The sequence below is a fragment of the Gekko japonicus genome, unplaced genomic scaffold, assembly GCF_001447785.1.
Source record: "Gekko japonicus isolate JY-2015 unplaced genomic scaffold, Gekko_japonicus_V1.1 scaffold5642, whole genome shotgun sequence".
Classification (NCBI taxonomy): Eukaryota; Metazoa; Chordata; class Lepidosauria; order Squamata; family Gekkonidae; genus Gekko; species Gekko japonicus.
Window position 1 is genome coordinate 1 of NW_015172725.1, and position 16,949 is coordinate 16,949.

The window sequence follows — 16,949 nt, forward strand, 5'->3', positions numbered from 1 at the left end:
CCTCCCTCCTTCCCGCGACGGCAGCAGGGCCTCATCGGCGCTGGCGCCCCCGAGTCTGAGCCCGGGCCTTGGCCGCAGCTCCGGGCCGCCTCCTCCACGCCACCCGTCGATCTGGGGGGAGCGACTGCGCCGCAGCCGCCGCAGCGAAGGGCGAGGCGCTGGGGAGGGGAGGCGCGCGTCTCTTTGGGCCGGATGGGCCACGACAGGGCTACCGAGATCGCGGGGAGTGTTGCCGAGGGAGCGGCCTGAACGGCAGGGCAACAGCCATGTCTCAATAGCATGCAAACACCACATTAATTCCCCATTGGCCAGAGTCCTGGTGGGCTATTGGTCTACAGCTCCAAGCGTCTGGTAGAAACAGTCCTGCAATGTTCCAGTCCCCATACAGAACATCCTGCCAAACTGGCAACTCTTGGGAGTCTTTCTTGCTAAGTTCCTGCTAAATTGGCAACTCTGGGAGCATCTCCTGCTAAACTGGCAACTCTTGGGAGTATTTTCTGCTAAACTGGCCATTCTGGGAGCATCTCCTCCTCGCTCTGCATCTGCTTTGCTCTTGAGCTGCCTCGCCCCCCTCTTCATTCCTGCAAGCCAGCTACGGCAGTGTTGCTATGAGGAGCTGTTGAGCTCCAGGGACACCTTGGAGCATGTAAAGAGTGCCGCCCCAATGACTGACGTTTTGGCATGAGAGATCCTGGGGTGCAGGGCTTTCACAGCATCTCCAGACAGACGAGGTGGGTCCCCACGCTGCCCCCCTTAAAGCTGTCTTCATCTTGATCCTTGCTCTGAGCAAAGAAGAAGAAGAAGAAGAAGAGATTGGATTTATTACCCCGCCCTTCACTTGGAGTCTCAAAGTGGCTTACAAACTCCTTTCCCTTCCCCTCCCCACAACAGACACCCTGGGAGGTGGGTGGGGCTGAGAGAGCTCTGACGGAAACTGCTCTTTTTCAAGGACAACTGTGCCAGAGCTTGTGACTGACCCAAGGTCACACCAGCAGGTGCAAGTGGAGGAGTGAGGAATCAAACCCGGTTCTTCCAGATTAGAGTCCGCACACTTAACCACTACACCAGACTGGCTCTACACCACTACACCAAAGGCAAAACGGTTCCTCAGCACTGCGGCCGCTTCTGCCGAACGGATATTCCCACATGTCTGCGGAGAGGAAGGGAGAAGCCAATTTGTTTTTCTTGGCTTGGGAACTGGATGCCTGTTTTGTTGGATGAGGAGAGAAAGGGGGGTGGGGGGAGAGCTTTCAGTAGACAAAAGCAAAGAGCGGGCAGGGCTTTCTTTCGTGAACACAACCCACACAGTCCCGCAGAGCCCAAGACGTCTGCTCTCGCCAGAGTGGGAAGAGGGCCTCCTGCTGCACCCCTTTATGAGTACCTGCAAAGCAGAAGACAGCTTATCTCCCCAGCTTCCCAGCACAGTGTGCGCTGTCTTCCGGCAGCCATCCCGGGACTTGTGGTGGTGCTCTTATGTCTCATGCTGGGGCTGATTTTGCTGCCCACAGACACAGAAGGCTCCACGCAGAGAAACCAAAAACAGAGAAATAACCTCCCCCACCCACTGTTTTTTGCATGAAAAACGGCTGCAGGGGGAGATTGGCGACATTCCCAGCCCAGACACGCTCTGCTTTATTTCTTAATAGCTGCTCTTGACAGAAATGGCTCTTTTTCAAGGACAGCTCTTGTCAGAACTAGGCTTGCCGAAGGTCATCCAGCCAGGTGCAAGTGGAGGAGTGGGGAATCAAACCCCGGTTCTCCCAGACTAGAGTCCGCGCACTTAACCACGACACCAAACTGGATTGTGAGGCGGATTCACCAAAGTGGATTCTATATCTTTTAGAGAGGAAGGGGCAAAGTCTGTCTACATCTGGTATCTGGCGGTACCTCCCTAAAAGCACCTCTGATGGCAGAACATTAAAGCGTGCAAGCAGGTATGCTCTGCGATGATGTGGGGCGGTTAAACTCGACAGATACTTCGTGGTAGAGCCCGTGTCAGAAGTCCCCAGCCTGCTTGAGGATCCTCTGCTGGCTGCGCATTCCCTAAATTCTCGCCTTCGATGTCGAGGAATCTTTGTTTAATAATAGCATAGGCTTGTTTATCTGAAAAGGGGGCTAAATAATCTGAGGATTAATTTGCACTACAGTGGGAATCAGTCAACTATGGCACCCCACCCTGCTTAAAGGAATGCACACCTTTAAAAAAAGTTTTAAAATGATTGAAAAAAGCATTTACAGGCGAAATTCTTTAAGAAAGGGGGTGGAGCCCCTGAAAGCCCCACCATAGCTACAGGCACGGCTCCCTCTAAGCTGTGGAGTTTTGTGAGCATAAATTCTACTTCGGGAGCTCCTGGCATTAAAGTTGTGAGTGTGTGATTTGGCTACTGCATAAATTAGTTTGCTCTGGAGCCCTCCTTCCTGAGCTAAGACAAAAATCTGTGAGCTGGGGGCTAAAAAACTGTGAGCTAGCTCACACTAACCCAGCTTGGGGGGAACACTGGCCACAGGCCTGGTAAGAATGCAAAAGTCCCAGATGCCAAAAGTCCCAAAGCGGTTCCTGCTATCCCAGGTTCCTAGAACACAGGAGCACGGGAAGTGTGGGATGCCAGCCTCCAGGTGGGGCCTGGGGATCCCCCGGAATTACAGCTCATCTCCAGACTACAGAAAACAGTTCCCCTGGAGAAAGTGGATGCTTTGGAGGGGGGACTCTACGGCATGGTATCCCAGAGAGCCAGTTTGGTGCAGTGGGTTAAGTGCGTGGACTCTAATCTGGGAGAACCGGGTCTGATTCCCCACTCCTCCACTCGCACCTGCGGGTGTGACCTTTGGCAAGCTGTAGTTCTGATAAGAGCTGTCCTTGAAAAAGAGCCGTTTCTGTCAGAGCTCTCCCGCCTACCTCCCAGGGTGTCTGTGGTGGGGAGGGGAAGGGGAAGGAGTTTGTAAGCCCCTCTGAGACACCTTCGGGTAGTGAAGGGTGGGGTATAAATCCAATCTCCTCCTCCTCCTCCTCCTCCTCCTCCTCCTCCTCCTCCTCCTCCTCCTCCTCCTTCTTCTTCTTCTTCTTCTTCCTCCATCCCCAAATCTCCACAAGTTTCAAAACCTGGAACTGGCAAGTCCATTCTCCCCCCTAAACACACACACACTGTCGAAAGGCAATGTCTGGTGTGCAAAGAAGAGGAGGAGAAGACCCTGCAGGGGGCAGCAGGAAGAAGACAATTAGAGAGGATAGCGAGGTCGGCACCTTCTCTCTCCTGTTAAGCGTCGTTCCTTCTCTGTCTCCAGATTGCTACTGTTAGGACAGTCCCACCCTCACCCCGGAAAGCCAGCTTGTTGTAGTGGTTAGGAGACTCTAATCTGGGAGCACCAGGTTTGATTCCCCACTCCTCCTCCACATGCAACTGCTGGTGTGGCCTTGGGTCAGTCACAAGTTCTCTCAGAGCTGTTCTCAAGGGCAGTTCTCGCGAGAGCGCTCTCGGCCCCACCCACCTCACAAGCAGTGTTCCCTCTAAGCTGAGTCAGTGTGAGCTAGCTCACAGTTTTTTGGCCTCCGGCGCACCCATTTTTCTCTTCGCTCAGGAAGGAGGGCTTCCAAGCAGACTAATGTATGCAGCAGCCAAACCGCTCACTCACAACTTCCATGCTGGGAGCTCTCAAAGTAGAATGTTTTGCTCACAAGATACCGCAACTTAGAGGGAAGACTGCTCACAGGGTGTTGGTTGCAAGGAGGGGAAGGGAAAGGAGATTGAAAACCGCTCTGAGACTCCTTCAGGTAGTGAAGGGCGGGGCATAAATCCAATCCGCTCCCTCCTTCATGCCACACTCAGCCTCTCTCTCTCAGTTAGAGATGCAGTCCGGAACCTGTTTCTGTCACGCCTCTTTCCTATCAAGTATGTTAGTTCCTAAATAAACCTGTTATCTACTCTTGAGTCAGGTTGCGCACCACGGCTGTGTTAATTACTCTGTCAAGACCCACTGCTTGCCAGCGGCAGGGAGAGAACCGACAACCCTACATCAAGTTGTCTTATACCAAATCAGACCCTTGGCCATCAAAGTCAGTCTTGGCTACTCAGTCTCAGGACCCACAGCCAAACAACGGAGCACACACTCCCCAGAAAGGTTTTGCTTTATTGGCAGTGCTATGGTTGCAATAACATGGTCACTGTTAGGAATGACGAGCCAGGAACAAGCATACAGTGATATAGAAGATTCAACAGGTCCCCCCCACACACACACACCTGTGAGCCAATCGGCCTGTTTCCCGCGGGCGGGAAAGAATAACCGATGATCGAGGCTGAGAAACGAAACTAGTCTCACGGTTAATGAAAGTGGAGACACTACACAGACAGGAATACAAGGTCAGAGATAACAAGGAGAGAAGCGAGAGGGGAGGAATGTGGCACCAACTTGTACACAGGACAGGCAGGCGAGCTCCAGGGTCTCAGGCGGGGGTCTTTCCCATCACCTCCTGCCTTCTCTTTTTAACAGGAGATGCCGGGGATTGAACCTGGGACCTTCCATGCTCAAAGCAGATTCTCTACCACCGAGCCGCAGCCATTCAGACCTGAGCCACCGGGGCTGGGGAGAGTCTCTGCGTGAGGCCTTGGAAAGCCACCACGAGTACTGGGCTAGAAACAAAGTGCTGTAATCACTCCCCACGTCATTCATAGCTGTTCCTTTTCTCTTTGCAGCTCGAAACCGTTGCGGCAGAAGCTGCAGGCCCTGCAGTGCCATTTCACCTGGGACTTCGAGGTCAAGGACAAGGTGGATGCGGTACACAACCTGCAGACGCTGGCCCTCAAGGCGGAGCATACGGAGTACCGTAACCGCGGCGTCTACCTCGCCACCAAGGCGTACCTGTATCACCTGCAAGGATGCTACAAGGAAGCTCTGGCCAGCCTGCAGGAGGCAGAGGAAGCCCTGAGACGAGACCACCCGACCAACTTCTCCCGCCAGGCCCTGGTGGCTTACGGGGACTACGCCTGGGTCTATTACCGCTTGGCCAACTACGAGATGGTGGAGCTCTACCTGGGCCGGGTGCGTCAGGTCTGCCAGTCCCTGTCCAGCCCGGAGCCGTACTCGGCGCAGATCCCCGAGGTCCACGCACAGAAAGGCTGGTCCCTCCTGGCTTTCGGTCTTCGGCACGGGGAAGAGGCCGAGAAGTGCTTCCAAATGGCCCTGAGAGGAGACGCGTCCAACCAGGAGTTCCAGGCCGGCCTGGCGATCTCCGCCTTTGCCCGCTGGACTCGCTCTTCGAGTGACGACAACCGGAAAGAAGCTGCAAGGCTGCTGGGAAACTTCGTCCACCGCGAGCCCTCGAATATGGAGGCGAAAGTGTGTCTGTCGAGTCTGCTCAAGAACACAGACCCGCGCAGGTCCAAAGCTCTCATGGCGGAGGTGGTCCAGAACAGCCTCAACCCCGAACTCCTCCGGAGAGCTCACCTCGTGTATAAGCTCCACTCCCTCCCTGAAGCCATCAGCCTCTTGCAACGAGCAATCGCCCTGGCTCCCGGGTTCCACCTCCTGCACTACGACCTTGGCGTCTGCTACAAGGCGCAGCTGGAAGCAGCGGCCCCGGAGGAGAGAGAAGAGATCTTGGCCGCCGCTATCGAGAGCTTCCAGCGAGCCGTGGAAGCCGATTCTCACAGTCTATATATTCCCGGCTGGAGCTGGCTCAGCTGTATGAGGAGAAGGCCCCGATTTGTGCCGAAGAGATGTACCTGAACCTGCTGGAAGAGCTCCCGACGGCCAGCAAGCGGTGCCAGCAGGCCATCTATCTGCACTGGGGGGACTTCCTCCTCCACAGGAAGGGGCTGAGGCGGGAGGCGCTGGAGACGTACAAGACCGGCTTCATGGCCTCCGACGTCCCGGCCTTTGAGTGGAAGCAGCTGAGAAAGCGGCTGATGGACCTGGCGCGGGTCTTCAAGAAAGACTCCGAGACGGAGAAGGCCGAGGCCATCTACCGGGTCATCGGCCTTTCTCAGGCTTAGGGACACATTTGGGATCTCAATCGAAATCCTTTAAGTGATGGGGAAGACTCGGAAGCAATGTTCCCTCTAAGCTGTGGAGTCTTGTGGAGCAAAAATTCTACTTTGTGAGCTACTGGCATTAAAGCTGTGAGCAGGCGATTTGGCTACTGCGTAAATCAGTGTGCTCTGGGGCCCTCCTTCCTGAGCTAAGACAGAAATGTGTGAGCCGGAGGCTAAAAAGCTGTGAGCTGGCTCACACAAACTCAGCTTAGAGGGAACACTGCTTGAAAGGGGAGAGAACGTAAGAGAAGCTGGATCAGACAAACAGTCAAGTCACCACTTGAGTCAAGTTTGGTGTAGTGGTTCAGTGCGCGGACTCTAATCTGGGAGAACCAGGTTTGATTCCCCACTCCTCCACTTGCACCTGCTGATGTGACCTTGGGTCAGTCACAAGCTCTGGCACAGCTGTCCTTGAAAAAGAGCAGTTCTCTCAGAGCTCTCTCAGCCCCACCCACCTCACAGGGTGTCTGTTGTGGGGAGGGGAAGGGAAAGGAGTTTGCAAGCCGCTCTGAGACTCCAAGTGAAGGCGGGGTATAAATCCAATCTCTTCTCTTCTTCCCTCCCTTACAATGAGAAAGAGGACCAAGTTTTTCCCACCCGACTCCTAGAGTGACTCGAGGCGATTCTGTGTTGGCTTTCCCCTCTGTTGTTTAAAAAATCCACAGTTGGAACAGAAATTCCCCTCTGCCTTGCATGCTGCTTTCGCCTCCTTTGATCAGTGGGTTTTATGGTAGCCTCCAGACTGCATGCCGCTTTAGCTTCCTTTGATCATTGGGTTTTATGGTAGCCTCCACACTCCATATCGCTTTCACTTTCTTTAATCATCAGGTTTTGTGGTACCTTCTGCATAGATTTATGGCCGCTCAGGGGTGACTTTGCAGTGATTACGGGGTTGCCCTGGGGTATTTGAACGTGGTTTTGGGCTGCACCTTTCCCTCAAGTGTTGAGAAAATGTGGAGCATGTGCCAGATGCAGAATTGCCCTCTGAAGCCCGCCTTGCCTGATTAAACAGAGGAAAGCCGAGCACCGGGGACAGGTCAGCTTGTAGAGCGATTTCCCCATCTCATCAAGGGGGCCAGGAACCTGGGATTCTGGCTCCCTTCTGGCTGCCGGGTCAAAAGGGAATAGCTGTGTCCGTTTGAGTTCTTTCCCTTTCGGTATAAAGTTGGATTGAATATTTTTAAAAAAATAATAATAAGAGGCCTTTTGTTCTATAATCTACAAATGGCAGTTGTATTGATGCATGATTCTGTTTTATGAAGATTAATAAACACATAGCAACTAGTGACGGAGAGCTTCAACTGTTTCTCTTTGTTCCCGTGGGGGCTGTTGATTGTTTTTGACACTGAAAAGTACCGGGTTCGCCGCATGGAGGACTCGGACGACGACATGCGGTTGCACACGTTTATTGAGTACTTAACAACGACACAACGGCCCCGCAGGGCCAACTATATAAGAACATAAGAGATGCCAATGTTGGATCAGGCCAAAGGCCCATCCAGTCCAACACTCTGTATCACACAGTGGCCAGAAATACCAGTGCCATCAGGAGGTCCACCAGTGGGGCCAGGACTGCTTATCTAATTCCCTTTTGAAGCCGTCCATGCTTGTAGCTGCCACCACTTCCTGTGGCAGTGAATTCCAAGTGTTAATCACTCTTTGGGTGAAGAAGTACTTCCTTTTATCCGTTCTAACCTGACCGCTCTGCAGTTTCATGGAGTGCCCACGAGTTCTTGTATTGTGAGAAAGGGAGAAAAGTACCTCTTTCTTTACCTGCTCTTTCCCATGCATAATCTTATAAACCTCGATCATGTCACCCCTCAGTCGTCTTTTCTCCAAGCTAAAGAGCCCTAAGCGCTTTAACCTTTCCTCATAGGGAAAGTGTTCCAACCCTTTTATCATTCGGGTTGCTCTTTTCTGCACTTTTTCCAAAGCTATAATATCCTTTTTAAGGTGTGGTGACCAGAATTGCACACAGTATTCCAGATGAGGTCGCACCATTGATTTATATAGCGGCATTATGATATTGTCTGATCTGTTTACAATACCCTTCCTAATAATCCCCAGCATAGCATTGGCCTTCTTCCCGTCCCCGGGCCTCCCACTCCATTGGAGGGTTTGAATTTCCCGCCACGGAGCCTATTGGACGGCTAGGGAGAGGACTAGGATCCGAGGTCCTATTGTCCTTTTGGAGCCAAGCTCCTCTCTTTCTTGCGGCCGTCTTGTGGCGGTCCGCATACATAACAGACACACAGACTCCCTGGCCATCGTTGGTCCTTCGTGAGCAGCTGGGATTATTTCTGATGGGTCGCCGTGTTGGTCTGAAGTAGCAGAAGAAATTTTGGGTCCAATGGCCCCTTGAAACCAACAAAGATTTATTCTGGTGTGTGATCCAGGGTTTGGGTTCTCTGCTAAGAGACTTGGCTTCAGGCTCCACCACACTCAAATTCAGCAAATCAGGCAAAATTCTTGTATCGGCAGAGAAAAGGCGAGGAGACCTCGATTCACAATAATTAGCCAGACAAAAGGGAAATACAACGCCTTCCGATGGTTAACAAAATACAGTCAATAAAATCAGCCAAAAGTTCCTCAAACGCGAAAGGTAGGGGGCGGAATTCCTGGCCAAAAGACGTGCCATGTTTCAATCCCCGCCCCTTTGGCTTTTATCCTCAGGGGAACCTGTTAACACACACACCCTCCCTCCAGCTGTTAATTAAGATGTGTCTGCCGTACAGCTCTTGGCAAGATAAAAACCCTGCAGTTCCTGCAAATGACTTGCAAGGCCAATCCTTCCTCTCTAGACTTCATTTAGTTCTTCAAAGTTGCTGTTTTGCACACGAGCCGGTCTCTTCCTTACATCTGGGTATAAGCTTTCTTGTGCATGCACATGAAAGCCTATAGGTAAAAATAAAGGTTCCCTTGCTCAAAAGCCAGTTGAGTCCGACTCTAGGGTTGCGGTGCTCATCTCCGTCTCAAAGCCGAAGAGCCAGCGCTGTCCGAAGACGTTTCCGTGGTCATGTGGCCGGCATGACTAAACACCAAGGCGCACGGAACACTGCTACCTTCCCACCGAAGTGGTACCTATTTATCTACTTGCAATTTCTTGCTTTCGAACTGCTAAGTTGGCAGGAGCTGGAACTAGAGACGGGAGCTCACTCCGTCATGCGGCGCACTCGGGTCTCGAACTGCTGAACTACCGACCTTCCACAGCCTGCAGTTCAGCGTCTTAATCACTTGAGCCACTGCAGCTCCTTGAAAGCCTATACCCAGATTTAAACTCTGTTGGTCTTAAGAAGAAGAAGAAGAAGAAGAAGAGATTGGATTTATACCCTGCCCTTCACTACCTGAAGAAGTCTCAGAGTGGCTCACAAACTCCTTTCCCTCCCCCTCCCCACAACAGACACCCTGTGAGGTAGGTGGGGCTGAGAGAGCTCTTGACATAACTACGGCTTGCCCAAGGTCATCCAGCAGGTGCAAGTGGAGGAGTGGAGAATCAAATCCGGTTCTCCCAGATTAGAGTCCGCGCACTTAACCACGACACCAGGTGCCACTGGACTCCAACTATATTCTTATGTTCCAAAACAGCACATGAGAGCACCACACGAGCCCTGCTGGTTCCAGTTTGGTATAGTGATTAGTAGCGTGGGTTGGGAGACCTGGGTTTGATTCCCCACTCCTCTGCTTGCAGCTGCAGGGTGACCTTGGGCAAGCCACGGTTCTGTCAGAGGTGCTCTCTCAAGAGCAGTTCTCACAGGGTGTCTGTTGGGAGAGGAACAGAAGGAGATTGTAAGCTGATCTGAGACTGAGTGAAGGGCAGGATATAAATCCAATCCTCTCCTTCTCCTCCTCCTGTTAAATACAAGGCACTGGATATAAAGTATGGTGTAAATGTTGATAGATTTTTGTAAATTTTGTAGTCAATTTTGGGAGCCCCCAGTGGTTCATCTAGTCTAGCATCCTGTCTTACACAGTGGCCAACCAGTTGTCCTACAGGGCCAACAACCTGGCAAAGAGGCCGAGGCCTTCATAAGAACCTCAGAAGAGCCCTGCTGGATCAGACCAGTGAGGTTCCATCTAGTCCAGCCTCCTGTCTCACACAGTGGCCAACCTGTTGTTCTGAATGGCTAAGAACAGGGCAGAGAGGCCGAGGACTTCATAAGAACCTCAGAAGAGCCCTGCTGGATCAGACCAGTGAGGGTCCATCCAATCCTGCATCCCATCTCACACACTGGCCAAACAGTTCCTCTGGAGGGCCAACAACAGGGCAGAGAGGCCGAGGCCTTCATAAGAACCTCAGAAGAGCCCTGCTGGATCAGACCAGTGAGGGTCCATCTAGTCCAGCCTCCCGTCTCACACAGTGGCCAACCTGTTGTTCTGAATGGCTAAGAACAGGGCAGAGAGGCCGAGGCCTTCCCCTGATGCTGCCCCTGGCATTGGGATTCAGAGGTTGACTGCCTCTGAATATTCAAGTTCTCTTAACTCACCATGGCTAGTAACTGTTGATGGGCCCCTCCTTGAGGAATCTGTCTCATTCCTTCTGAAAGCCATCTATACTACCTCTGATGAAGGGAACTTTGACTCTTGAAAGCTCCTACCCCCAAAATCTGGAGGGTCTCTGGGACGCTCCTGGATTTGAATCCAGCTCTTCTCCTGCGGACCGGCATGGCTGCCCTCTGAAAGCATGTCTGCTTGGGGCCTTCACTCTGTCCACCGGCAGCGAGTGCCACAAATCGATGACTCATTGAGTAATTCGATGTATGTTATTTGAATTGAGCAATTATTCTATGCATAAGCTGCAGGGAGATAGCTACGGGGGGCAATTGGGGGCAAATCACCCTTCCAGAAACATACCTTGCCCCACCTCCGAATTGCTAGCTTTCATTAAAAATAATCAATCCCTTTTTCACTGCAGGGGCATAAGAGAAAATGTACAGGCAGTTTTTGTCCCGATTTGCCTGGGAAGTCAACTAGAGCTGAAAGTCAACTGGAACTCAGAACTATGATTTAGCTCCCTAAATATTTTTTCATTGTAAAACAGGAGCCAGTTTGGTGTCATGGTTAAGTGCGCGGACTCTAATCTGGGAGAACCGGGTTTGATTCCCCACTCCTCCACTTGCAGCTACTGGATGATCTTGGGCAAGCCTTGGTTCTGATAAGAGCTGTCCTGGAAAAAGAGCCGTTTTTGTCAGAGCTCCCTCAGCCCCACCCACCTCACAGGGTGCCTGTTGTGGGGAGGGGAAGGGAAAGGAGTTTGTAAGCTGCTCTGAGACTCCCTTGGGTAATGAAGGGCGGGGTAGAAATCCAATCTCCTCCTCCTCCTCCTCTTCTTCCTCCACTTGTAGCTGCTGGATGACCTTGGGCGAGCCATAGTTCTGAAAAGAGCTGTCCTTGAAAAAAGCAGTTTCTGTCAGAGCCTACCTCAAAGGGTGTCTGTTGTGGGGAGGGGAAGGGAAAGGGAAAGGAGTTTGTAAGATGCTCTGAGATTCCTTCGGGTAGTGAAGGGCGGGGTAGGAATCCAGTCTCTTCTTCTTCTTCTTCATTTGCTGCCCAGGAAATAACAGTTGCCAGCCTCCAGGAAGGGATTGGAGAGACCCCGAAATTGCAATCTATCTCCAGCCGCTATGGAAGGTGGACTCTCTGATATCACTTCCCGGCCAAGCGCCCTCCCCTTTGCAGGCGGGACTTCAGCAGGGGACAGTGTTATTTATGAAGAAGAAGAGGAGGAGGAGGAGATTGGATTTATGCCCCGCCCTTCACTCGGAGTCTCAGAGCAGCTTACAAACCCCTTCCCCTCCCCACAACAGGCACCCTATGAGGCAGGTGGGGCTGAGAGAGCTCTGACAGAAACTGCTCTTTCAAGGACAGCTCTGACGGAACTGTGGCTTGCCCAAGGTCATCGCGCAATGAGCAAATACCGTGCTACAGACAATTATAAAATATCCAACAGAGCACCTGCTTTTCACTTTGGAGGAAGCTTTGAGCTCACTAAGAGAGACTTTTTGCAGCGTTCATTGAAACATTTGGATAGATATTTTGGTATTTGGCAACCTCGTGCTTGGAAAGATCTGTCGAACTCCCCGAGGAAGACACTGAAACAGGAGGAGATCCGGACTTCTGTTGCAGGAAGGCAGAGCACTCATTCAAAACAAACTTAAAAGAGCCCTCCCTCTTGAAACTTTTGTATAATTAAGGAGGACTGATATTAATAAAGGGGTTGTGCAGTATCTTTTGATATATATAAGAGACGATACTTAGATGTTTCGTATTAAGGCTTATATGATAACTAATATATGGTGAATAAATTGTAAAAATAGAATACAAAAAATATAAAAATTATTTGAGATATTTTATAATTGTCTGTAGCATGGCATTTGCTGATTGCTGGATGACCTTCGGCAAGCCGCAGTTCCGTCAGAGCTGTTCTTGAAAGAGCAGTTCTGGAAAGAGCTCTCTCTCGGCCCCACCTACCTCACAGGATGTCTGTTGTGGGGAGGGGAAGGGAAGCTGCTCTGAGACTCTGAGTGAAGGGCAGGGTAGAAATCCAATCTCCTCCTCTTCTCTTCTTATGGGATCCCAAATCAGCTCAGCTGAAGAAAAGAAGCAGGCAACACAGAAAGGCATTACTATACTGTCTTATTTTCAGACCCTTTCCTAGCACAATGAAGGTGCTACTGGGCTTTTTACGATTTCCCAGCACAGAGTTTGCTCTGTTCCGCCAGTGCTGCTCACATCGGCAGCACATTCACCGAGCTGTCCACTACGACCCCAAGATCTCCTTCCCGGTCCGTAATGGCCGAATCAGGCCCCATCAGCCACTGCGTCAAGTTGGGAAGGATCCGAGGGGAGGGGCTGCGGCTCAGTGTCCCTTCTTAATCCCCCCCCTACTGAGTGGGGCACTCCACACCCTGAGCAGAAGGTAAGTGCTGTGATTTTAAAACGCCCAATGGGCACGCTGCTGCTGAGCGGGACGTCTGTGTTAATGAACGGCCATTCACATGGATGGCTTAGAGGGAACACTGGCTGGGGCTCAGTGGCAGAGCCTCTGCTTGGCATGCAGAAGGTCCCAGGTTCAATCCCCGGCATCTCCAGTTAAAAAGGACTAGGCAGGAGGTGATGGGAAAGACCTCAGCCTGAGACCCTGGAGCGCTGTAAAGAGGGACTGTGGCTCAGTGGCAGAGCGTCTGCTTGGCATGCAGAAGGTCCCAGGTTCAATCCCCGGCATCTCCAGTTAAAAAGGACCAGGCTGGAGGTGATGGGAAAGACCTCCGCCTGAGCCCCTGGAGAGCTGTAAAGAGGGGCTGTGGCTCAGTGGCAGAGCATCTGCTTGGCATGCAGGAGGTCCCAGGATCAGTCCCCAGCATCTCCACTTAAAAAGGACCAGGCATGAGGTGATGGGAAAGACCTCTGCCTGAGACCCTGGAGAGCTGTCAAGAGGGCCTGTGGCTCAGTGGCAGAGCATCTGCCTGGCATGCAGGAGGTCCCAGGTTCAATCCCCGACATCTCCAGTTAAAAGGACCAGGCAGGAGGGGATGGGAAAGACCTCTGCCTGAGACCCTGGAGAGCTGTAAAGAGGGGCTGTGGCTCAGTGGAAGAGCTTCTGCTTGGCATGCAGAAGGTTTCAGGTTCAACGGAACGACCACCTCCCGTGATCGGGACACAATGCTTCTGTGAATGCACCCTAAGATTGCATTAGCTTTCTTTGCAGGCACATCACACTGCAGGCTCACGTTTAGCTTGTGATCAACCAGAACACCCAGATCCCTTTCACATGTGCCGCTGTCAAGCCAAGTCCCTCCCATTCTATGTCTGTGCCTGGCAGATTGGAGGTGGGGTGCTCCCCCTTAGCTGTGGAGTCTTGTGAGCAAAAAATTCCACTTTGTGAGCTCCTGGCATTAAAGTTGTGAGCGAGCGATTGGGCTGCTGCATAAATCAGCTTGCTTCGGAGCCCTCCTCCCTGAGCTGACATAAAAAGGTGTGAGCCGGAGGCTAAAAAACTGTGAGCTGGCTCACACTAACTCAGCTTAGAAGGAACACTGGTGGACTCTCTCTCTCTGTGCCACCCCATCCCTGCTGAGCCCCCTCGCCTCCCCAAGCTCTACCCTCCAGGGGTACAACTCTTGAGTTCTTGGTGGCAGCCCCTGCTCTGTGGCTGTGCAACGTGGGAACGGCTCTCAGAAGAAGGCAGATTATCTGGTTAGACCCTCAGGGAGAGCAGAGGGTGGGTGTTGGGAGTACGGGGAGAAGGTGGGAGTGGCCGGGCAGACTGTGTTTCTCCCAGCCTCTTCTCCCATGCTGGGTTGCCAACTCCCAACTGTGGGAAAATATGTGATGCTGTGCATAAGATGATAGAACTTGAGAGAGACATTCTCCTAGATAAGTTATTATGTTTGCTGCAAGGGTTCCGATGGGACCCTGGAAAAATGCAAAATGCTGCTGTTTTTAAGAGTCTTATCCTCACAAAAAGAATTTATTGCACCTTATGTCTTGTATGTATATCACTGTCCTTGAAAAAGATTGTATTCAATACGGGTAAATCACTAGAGTCCCCTAGGACTAGTGATTGTGAAACTGAAAAGGTGCTGCTTGAATGTTTGAACACAGTGTAAACCTGCACTCTGATGTACTGCTTTGGTGAAACCTATGTTTGGTAATACTTGACACCAATATTTATATAATTGTATAGAAAAAAATTAAAAAATTAAAATAAAAAGCACAAAACAGATCTACCTCATGCATACATCTGTTATACACAGTGTAATATATTTTTCCATATCTTCCTAACACCGTGACCCTCAGTTCTTGTACTAACTCCCAAATGTGGGTTGGAGATCTCCTGGGGTTACAACTGACCAACAGATTAGAGATCCGCTCCCCTGGATTGAGTGGCATCTATGGCGTTATATTCCACTGTGGTCGTCTCTCCCCTCCCAAAGCTCCAGGAATTTCCCAGCATGGAGTTGGCAACCCTCCTCTCCTGGCCATCACACCGTAAGCTTTCAGATTTACAAAGCAAAAGACAGCAGTCCCTTTACATTTCATGCTGGTACGGTCAATACATAAAGGGCAGCAACTTAGAGCCGGCCTTTAAAGGAGAGGCAGTGTGGAGTAATGGTTAAACTGAAGTGTTGGACTAGTAGCTGGAAGACCCCGGCTCAAACGCAAGCTGCCCTCTACCTGCACCCCAGTTGGGAGAACTGTCAACAAGCTGCCATTAGGTGATGTGCTCCTATGTGTATATACCCGTTCTCTGTCCATCCCCCACTGGCTCTTCCTCAGTAGCTGTTTATTGTCTTCTCTTGCTACAACGGCGTAACTGCTCAAGGTCGAACAGCTGGTGGTAGGGAGGTGTTATGGCATAGCTTCGCTTATCAGGTATCTTCTGCCTGAGAACTAAACTTCTGTTTATGAATTAGAACCGTTGCATTCCCAGGGATTTTGGCGCTTGATTCCTCTTCCATCCCGCCAGCGGGAAATTGGCTCATTGGTTCTAGCCAGGTTCAAGTTCCTTTATTATGTGTGCCTATGAGTCTTGTAGTCATTACTAACAATGCTTTTGTTCCTGATATAACCACTGCTTTTAAATAAATTCTACTTTGTTCATAGACCGTGGATTTATTCTGAATGCTTGGGGAATCGGACAAGAACGAGCTGTAAGAGTGTGTGTGTGTGTGGGGGGGGAAGTTGGAATAATGAACCCCATGGAGAATTTCAGCTCCTGAAAAGTCCATTGGCTAACAGCTGTGTCAATCGGTAGGGGGATGATAGATTTCGGTGGGGTGGCCGTGTTGGTCTGAAGCGACGGAACAAAGTTTTGAGTCCAGGGGCACCTTTAAGACCAACAAAGTTCAATTCTGGGTATCGGCTTTCGTGTGCGTGCAAACTTCCTCAGATACCACACATGCTCACGAAAGCTTATACCCAGAATTCAATTTTGTTTAATGGGGAAAAAAACCCGGAATAAAAAGAAGGTTGAACTGAACTTTAGTGCAAAATGGGGGGGACCCCGGATTAAAAAGAAGGTTGAATTCGATTTTAGTGCAGAATTACTTGGAGGACGCCACGATGAACATGGACTGAAACAAGAGAGAGAGAAACCATTTTGCAACCAAGACCTTCTCCCTCTGCATAATTATGCAATGCATACATCTACTCAGTTTTGCATAATTTATTCTGGCTTCACGGTTCCGGCTTTTGGCTCTCCTCGGGCCTTCTCTCCACATAGAAGGAAGCAGTTTCCACGTTCTTCTCAGTCACCAGGACAAGAATCACGTATTGTAAAAGAAATCCCCCCCCCCGGACTCCATCTTCCACCCCCGCAGATGTGGCGCGGCCTTCCCTCGCCAGAAGGAGGGCGCGTGCTCTTTAGCGATAACAGGATGGCTCTCCGGGGCCAACGCAGTCCAACCCCCGCTCAGAGGGCGCCGTGGATGATGCGCGGGCAGGCCTCGGGCAGGATACAGTGAGCTTCGTGCTCCACCAGCCCTGCAGGGCACTGGCAGCCAGGCACGCAGGGCTTGAAGCAGTGGGACTCCAGGACCCCCAGGGGCACGGCGTGGTTGAAGCAGGTCTTGGGGCAGGGCGGTCCACATTCGTCAAACACATAGCCCCTGTCCTGGGGGCAGCCCACGGCTGAGGGGGGAGAGAGAGAGAGAAGGACACAGAGTGAGGGAGGAGAGCCAGAGAGGCTGGGGAACACGGGGCCCTGCCTATGTATCCTGCTGGTAATCTGTGAATGGACCTCCGGGGCTGTGCGCCCCCCCCCCACTATATAACCCACTTTCAATCCACGTTCAGCGCACTCTCCAGCTGGATTTTTACTGTGCCAACTGGCAAGATCCAGTTGGGAAGTAGATTGAAAGTGGAATGAAAGTGGATGATTTTAGCAGCACTTTTAAGACCAACCAGGGCTATTTTTGGGGCAGG

The 16,949-nt window shown here is 51.5% G+C and overlaps 1 protein-coding gene and 1 pseudogene across 1 annotated transcript in view; one reads left to right on the forward strand and one right to left on the reverse strand.

The window, feature by feature from the left end:
• The first annotated feature begins 4,688 nt into the window (after nt 1-4,688).
• LOC107119350 lies at nt 4,689-6,099 on the forward strand (annotated as a pseudogene).
• Nucleotides 6,100-16,331: 10,232 nt separating this feature from the next.
• The window catches only part of LOC107119351 (kielin/chordin-like protein), a 6,266-nt gene continuing 5,648 nt past the window's right edge, over nt 16,332-16,949 (reverse strand). The window contains exon 4 of the mRNA XM_015421816.1: nt 16,332-16,655. Within this exon, the coding sequence (XP_015277302.1) occupies nt 16,438-16,655 (218 nt within the window). The 3' untranslated portion in view covers nt 16,332-16,437. The remainder of the gene's footprint in view (nt 16,656-16,949) is intronic.